This window comes from Mucor mucedo (genome assembly GCF_025094135.1).
Source record: "Mucor mucedo strain NRRL 3635 chromosome Unknown EV154scaffold_329, whole genome shotgun sequence".
NCBI classification, from domain to species: Eukaryota; Fungi; Mucoromycota; class Mucoromycetes; order Mucorales; family Mucoraceae; genus Mucor; species Mucor mucedo.
The window spans coordinates 1-7,026 of NW_026252613.1; the positions used below are offsets into that span (position 1 = coordinate 1).

Below are 7,026 nucleotides of genomic sequence, written 5' to 3' on the forward strand. Positions count from 1 at the left end.
TGGAAGATGTTACACCGGATTCATAATTTTTCTTGATAGTTACCGTAATTGGAATGTTCCATGCAGAAGCAGGGGCTCTTGTGATAATTTCATCCGCTACCCAATCTCTGATTACTTCCATTGCTTTTGGTTCTAATTTAAAGGCAATTGGATATAAAAGAACATGGGCATGATAGTCTGGAGGAGTGGGGAGATGAAGGACACTTTCGGGAATGTTACAAAAAGAGTTTTAATTAAGCGCTTTATTAGCCCCAATGTATGGCGTAAGAGCTAAAGTAAAAGCATGTTGTTCTTTTTCTGTTCCGAAAGGGGTTACGTTAGGGACGTAAGCTTGATCATCAATTGAGTCATCGACTTGTTCAGTAGTGTCTTTGAACTTGTGAGCAACATTGAGAAGGTGAATGTTAAATTTAGGTAACAGATCCATACCAATGAGGATTTGGTTGGATGATGATAAATACTTATTATCGACAATGTCAAATTTGTGCAACACTTGTTTTTCAACACCATTGTAGTCAAGTGATAAGAATTGAGTAGTGCGTTGACGTTGAATTTTGGTACCATAAGCGAACAATAAAGATCCTTCTGTTTGCTTAAATTGAATATTATTATCAACGGCAAATTGCTTGTTCATGACAAAAATCTGGGCTCCTGTATCGATAGTGCAGTAAGATTTCACTGAATTAATAATAATTGGAGTAACCGGAGAATAAGCCACGTTGTTTGAGTCAAAGGGGTTATTTGTGTCACCGACAGTATTACTTTTTAAAGAAAAATTATTAAGACAAGTAGAAGAATCAGAATTAATTTTTATGGAAAATATATTTTTATTGAAAAAAGTATTGTTATTATTTGATTCTAGTTCATCGTTATCATGGATGATGAACGAATCTAAACTATTATAAGCAGCAAGAAATTCATTGTCATCTCCGAGAGGGAGCAATTCAGAGCTCATTTGATCTTCGGGATTATTGATGGTGCTACAATTAGAAGAAGAAATGTCAGTAATAGATTCATTAAGGTTATTTGATAAATTAGGAGCATGTGTGTCACTATTAGTAATTACTTATTTTCTAGGAACTTCTTACGTTCAGCACACTCGTTCATGTGTTGAACTGAAAACTTGGTGACCCGACAAGACGAAGCATTGATTTTTCTTGCGTAAGTACATACGTTCTTGCACCTTATCCTGGAATTACTTTGTGTGAAGCGAAGAGAGGAAGCAAATGGTTAAGAAGAAATTGTCATTTGGTTGAACTTTGGCGGCGTGGACGCAAGCACCAAAACGATTCATATACTGGGCCAGCTGCTCAGTAGTATATATTCGCATGCTGTGTAACATAAAATCGACCTTAAATGGAACCAAGACGAGCGACAGGATCAAAACGGCATTCTAAGGTAGCCTTGGCTTCATTCCAGGTCTTAGGCTTGTTACTTGAAGTGGACTTGAAATTTTGAATGAGCCAAGAGTTATAGGAGTTGTTGTTTTCGAAGCTGGCCTCGAGATGAAAAAGCCAGTGGAGTTCGATGTTGACACCATAATTTAGGTAGGCACGTTCAAACTTTCTGATGAAAGTTTGCAGAGAGTGGTCATCGACGGCGTAAATATCGGGATGGCAGATATGATCCGGGAATGAGACATCAAAGACAGGGATATCCTTAGCGGGAATGTCAGTATAATCCTTTGACCACCTTGTTGGCCTGTGATTCAAAAGACAAGATTTGAGTTTGATTGGCTAACAAGTTTACAGATGTATCCTTGAAAGAGGCGAAGAGACTGTTGGCGGAAACACGAGCCTTGCGGTAGTACTCTAAGTCTTGAGCAATGGACTTGATCTTGTATTCACGAATTTGAAACTCGGGAATGGTACTGGTATCAGTACGCATAATAGTAGTTTCTTTCTCGTAAAGCTCACGAATGAACTTGTTGATATCACTGATTCTAGCCAAAATTTGATCGGCGTCCTCATCAAACGTATTGCGAACAGGGGTTGGGATAGGTAAAGAAAATACATGAGTAACGACTGGATCAGAGAATGAAGAGGGAGTGAACGAATAAGAGGAACTAGAATGTTCGACTTTATCGAGATTATCAATTTCCATAGGCTTCGATTCAGCAGAGGACTGAGGAAGATTGACAGAGGTAGTAGCGTCGGTAGACGTACCAGTGAGAAGAGCAGCAATGGGGGAGCCAGGGTTAGGGTTGGCATCGATAGAGTTGCCAGCGGAATCAGAACCGGAAGTACCAGAAGCAGCAGAGTTGTTGAGATTGAGAGAATTCATTTAAAAAATGTGATAATTAAAGATAAAAAAGGGAAATGTAAATTGGAAAATAAAGCAAGTAAAGAAATGAGACTCTATAATCCTTTATTATAAGTTGGAGAGTTTGTCATGATAGAAATAAAGGTCCTTTTTATATTCAATTGTTACTTTAAGATTTTTCCTGCGCACAATTTTTTTTTACCGCGTAGTTTTTTTGATTGTTTTTTCGGAAGGTAGCTATTTAATGCTCAATATTATGGGCCGTGTACTTGTTAAAGAAATAAATAACCACTTCAAAATCGAGTTTTGTAGTTTAATAAACATATACTACGATACCTATATAATCGGTATGATTAAATGAAAATTTCTTAAGTTAATACGCTGAACGTAACAGTTGGTCAGAAAGTGTATCTTGTTCATATAACGTTTGGTGTTACACGGTTAGGCTTTTTTTGTATCGTGCTTTAATTGACTTATGCTTTTTTTTTTTCAAAGGCACTAAACTTTACTTCTTCGCTGGTTTTAAGGGACGAATAACTTTCAAAACTTTGCACTTTTTAAATGTCTCTATGAAAAAGTATTCACGGTTTTATTAGCATACTTATATTACAAATAAATTGTTTCTAGTGCTTAAGGCCAAGGGCTTTAGGTCCGAATGCTTGCCACTCAATAAACAGTTGCAACATTTTGTTCTAAAATCACCCTCCTTCTTAGAATTTTCTTTCTAGTTTCCCCATTTTCTCCATCTTTTAAAGAGAAAAATTATAGAAAAAAAAGAAATAGTCCAAGGGTTATTGAAAGTACCTATCAAACGCACTGCAGGAGCACTTTATGTTTGCGTGTACCGTTCTTGTACATAAACCTGATTTTTTTTCTTCTGTTTTCTTTTTAACAACTAACCATAAAATGGTATGTAAAATAATTGATATCATAATCTAATATAGAATTAACCTTTAACAGTTATGTCACTCTGTTCGATGTAGTTTGAATTGTTCTGTAAAAACCGCTACATGTAATGATGATCCAACATTTATTTATTTAAAAAATGATACAAATAACGACGGGGTGACGAGACAACTTTCCGATACAGACTGGCTTCAATTATGCTTTTTACAGAAGGCAAACAAAAGTAAGGTTGGAAGATTGTCTGTAGAGATAAACAAAGTAAAGCAACAGATGATTTAAGAGTTTCCACAAGAGAGAATGTTTACAAATTTAGACTTGCCATCAACAAGTAAAAGACATACAATTGAAAGATCTTAAATTTCAGGACTAGTCATTCTTGCATGGGTCGAATGACTACATTAGCATTAGCATCAGGCTCTTTAGTTAGCTACAAGATTTTCAACGAGTTTGTTTTTTTATCGAAATGTAATTACTTTGACAAAAAGAAAGAAGATAAAAATGTAGTCTTACTAACAGTGGCAAAGATGATCCAGCTTCGAAATCTTCATTATTTTCACTGGGGTTCTGTTCTTCTCCCTCCAACTCACTACCATCAACTTGAGTAGTCTAGAAAAAAACTTTACTTAAATACATTAAGAGCGAAAATATATCGTTTCATACCTACCTCTCTTGCATCTGTCTGTTATAAAGCTTTGAATGTCCTACCAGGTACACCAGAAATTTTTTGCATAAACAAATGTCGATCTTTTCATTATGTGTAAGTTCTTCCTGCTTTATAAGATAAAATAATTCAACTACAATTGGTATCTATATCCTTCTAAAGTTGTCTTTCTCTAAGATCAACCGAGATCATCCCTTTAACATCTCTAGTCAATTGATTGAGCGCGATCGCATTGAATCCATTCTTCCAGTGGGGAGGAGGGCAAAACTATCTGTCTCGCCAATGGTATCTTTAGTGTTTAGTAGCTGGAACAGAGTGAATATTTTCTGCTTGAAGCCAGTACGCCTACCATTGACCTTACTTGGCACGATATTGGTACCATACATTTTCGGACCCAAGTAATCCTGTTTCTCCACGTATCTCTTTCTCTGAAGAGATTGCTCAATTGAGCCATAAGCTTGATTGTTGTATTAGAAATAAAGGTATTGTCTTATAGAGTTATATACGTATAGAAAAAAACCTTGCTACCGAAGATCACCAATTGCCATTAGTTGAACTGTGTCTTTTACAGGACCAAAGTGGTCCCAAAACATTTCGCTTTAAATCGTCTTTGAATTTGATTGCACTTTTCAATATTCTTGACAGATTCAACTAAAGAATCTCAAGTTTTAGTCATTTGTAAAAGATGATGGTTGTTTATTTCAGACATGGGTTGTTGTTAGAAGTGTTGGAATAAAAGGTTTTTATTTATTTATTTTAGCATAATCGTTACAGTTCAAATTTCTTTCTTCATGACGTAGAGATTTTTATTGCCCCAAAATATTACTTACCTAAATAAGGGTTGAATGCATCATCTGTCAATAAATCCTTTTTCCTTTGCTTAACATCATTCGATATTTTCTACATAATCTCCAATCCCGCTTCCAGCTCTTCTGTTCCCACTCGTAAAAGGATTAAATTGACAACTAGTATACATCCATGTCCTACCTGCAACAGAGAATTCAATTCTTATCAACATTTGGGAAATCACCGCAGAATCCATTCTGTTAATGATCCTGCTGACACAAATGAGGGTGTCGAAGGTGCATTACCTATGAACAACAATGATCCATTGGCGTACTCTCTTATGGACGCAGTTAGTGCTTCTCCTATGCATCAAGAAACACCAGCAGGTAAGTTTTGTAAAAATGCAAGGTATATGACAAAACGCTTACTTCGATTTGTGGGGTAACCTGTGACATTCCGCAAGGACCAAAGAGATTTAGATGAAAAAAGTCCCTATTTGACTGAATGCAGATGTGAAGAAACCGAGGGTCTTGTTCATGTTTACAATAATGGGGGTATAAGTAAGAATAGCGTTATCAAAGCAGATTTTTTTTAGTATCCAGCTTTGACTGAGAACGAAATTTCTCAAGCGGGAAACAAAGAGCTGGTAAGATTGATTAATACGGTTATTAGAGACCACGATCAAATAATGGAAGGTATACATACATCATTATTGTGACAATTCCTGTCATCTAAGCATACTATTAAAAACGAAACAGAGCCATGTGCCAAAGTATCGCACGCTGATGTTATCAATGCATTAGGCAAGTCCAAGTTGAGTATTCGAGGTTATGAGTACGAAACTTGTAAAAACGGATGCAAGCTTTCTGTGATTGACGGTGATGAGCATACTTGCCCGCATTGCAATGAATTCAGAAACAAGAATCAGAATAATCCGGCACCTGCAATAACCACCATCATCATGTCCGTCGGTTATATGCTTGCACAAACGCTTGCAGAAACAAAAAACGAGGGATCTTATGCAGTCTAGAGTGGACTGGGAAACAAGTCAAGTTGAAATTCGTGATTTTTTCGACGGTCAATATTACAAGGAATTTGTCAATTCAAATGAGTTCTCCAATCCAGATGATGTTCCTATCGCTTTCTATACTGATGGTTTCACTAACCGCACCAAACAGATGACAATTCAAGCTATTATCCACGAAATTACCTTCAACTTCTACCCTTATATTAGTCATTTATGCCTTTCCTGTAAAATAATAATATAAATTAATATTACTCCTTGTTAAAAATTCGGATGCATACTTGCTACAACTAGCTATATTGCCAGGTCCAAAAAAAACGAAAGGATTTGGATTTGTTTTTGATGCCTATTATTATGGAATTGAAGGACGTCTTGGTTCATCGGATGATAATCAAACAAAACGAGAAAAGGTACACCTAGTATTGGCTTCCGGCGGCATTCCTGTTGATGGCCGATATGGCACATGTGGGATCCCACACAATTCCGGTCGGCTGCAGATTTTGTGGAACTAAAGGACAGCAACAGAGAATCGACATGAGGGGGATGACCTTGGACGATAGTTTCGGATCTTTAAGACCTTCATCCGATTTCAAGCAAAGCAATCCTGTAAGCTAAAATTAATTAGTTAACTACTATGGTTGTAATTACATTTATTTAAATGTCAAGGCTACGAACATATATCAGTCAAGCATCTTCAAGGGATTTCTTTCGTTTTCAGGTTCATAGGTTTTTTTGCATTGGAATAGTTACATTTGATAACTAGAGGTATTGGTAAGCTTGTGTACGATTTCATCATGGTGGATATTTCCAAAAATGATGCTTTTTTGTTCAATTGTCAATCGGATCCAGAGTAAAACCGGTCACCCTTTTTTCATCCCCAAGCCCAAGTCGATAGAAATAGGCAAAGCCATTAAGCAATCAAGAAGATACATACTAGTATTGTTCCAGAGTAGTTTTAATAATTGGATAGCCAGAACAGATGGGACTCGTGCCGTAGATTGGCTTGCCTTTCTTTTGTATGTTGTTCAACATTAATCATCGTACACCTTCCAACCCAGAGCTCCAAAATGCAATCATTTCGCTGGTAAAAGGGTGTGGTCTTGCATTAAAATGGGAGGTTCAACAAAACTCTGACCAGAATGGAAACGTAAGTAAAATGAAATAAGGATGCTTGCCATAATACTTTGTTACTCACCCCCTTTATTCAACCTTCTACAAATGATTTCAAGACTTGCATGAATTTCTTGTTGAACAGATGGGTCATAAGAACCTATCGCGTGCCGTATTTCGACCAGTTCAAGACTATTTAATCCATATTCCGCTCATTATCAGAAAACAAGGTCCTCTACGTGCTTACTCTATAAGAACCATGGAGCGTACTATAAGA

At 36.6% G+C, this 7,026-nt stretch overlaps 3 protein-coding genes across 3 annotated transcripts; 1 reads left to right on the top strand and 2 right to left on the bottom strand.

Moving 5' to 3' along the window:
* Nucleotides 1-229: 229 nt before the first annotated feature.
* EV154DRAFT_572594 (uncharacterized protein) lies at nt 230-2,283 on the bottom strand (the record flags this gene model as incomplete). Its single annotated transcript, XM_051606347.1, has 4 exons — nt 230-980; nt 1,067-1,115; nt 1,364-1,658; nt 1,690-2,283. The coding sequence occupies 4 exons, from the start codon at nt 2,281-2,283 to the stop codon at nt 230-232; spliced, it is 1,689 nt and encodes a 562-aa protein (XP_051449960.1).
* A 2,649-nt stretch (nt 2,284-4,932) lies between these two features.
* On the top strand, nt 4,933-5,754 carry EV154DRAFT_534363 (uncharacterized protein; the record flags this gene model as incomplete). The annotated part of the gene is made up of 2 exons (XM_051604025.1): nt 4,933-5,001; nt 5,478-5,754. The coding sequence occupies 2 exons, from the start codon at nt 4,933-4,935 to the stop codon at nt 5,643-5,645; spliced, it is 237 nt and encodes a 78-aa protein (XP_051449961.1). The 3' UTR covers nt 5,646-5,754.
* Nucleotides 5,755-6,155: 401 nt separating this feature from the next.
* Nucleotides 6,156-7,026, bottom strand: EV154DRAFT_534370 (uncharacterized protein). The gene is made up of 4 exons (XM_051604026.1): nt 6,764-7,026; nt 6,670-6,738; nt 6,315-6,646; nt 6,156-6,250 (listed from the first exon to the last, which is right to left on the bottom strand). Exons 1-3 carry the CDS (start codon nt 6,815-6,817, stop codon nt 6,500-6,502), a joined length of 270 nt encoding a protein of 89 aa, XP_051449962.1. The 5' UTR covers nt 6,818-7,026; the 3' UTR covers nt 6,156-6,250; nt 6,315-6,499.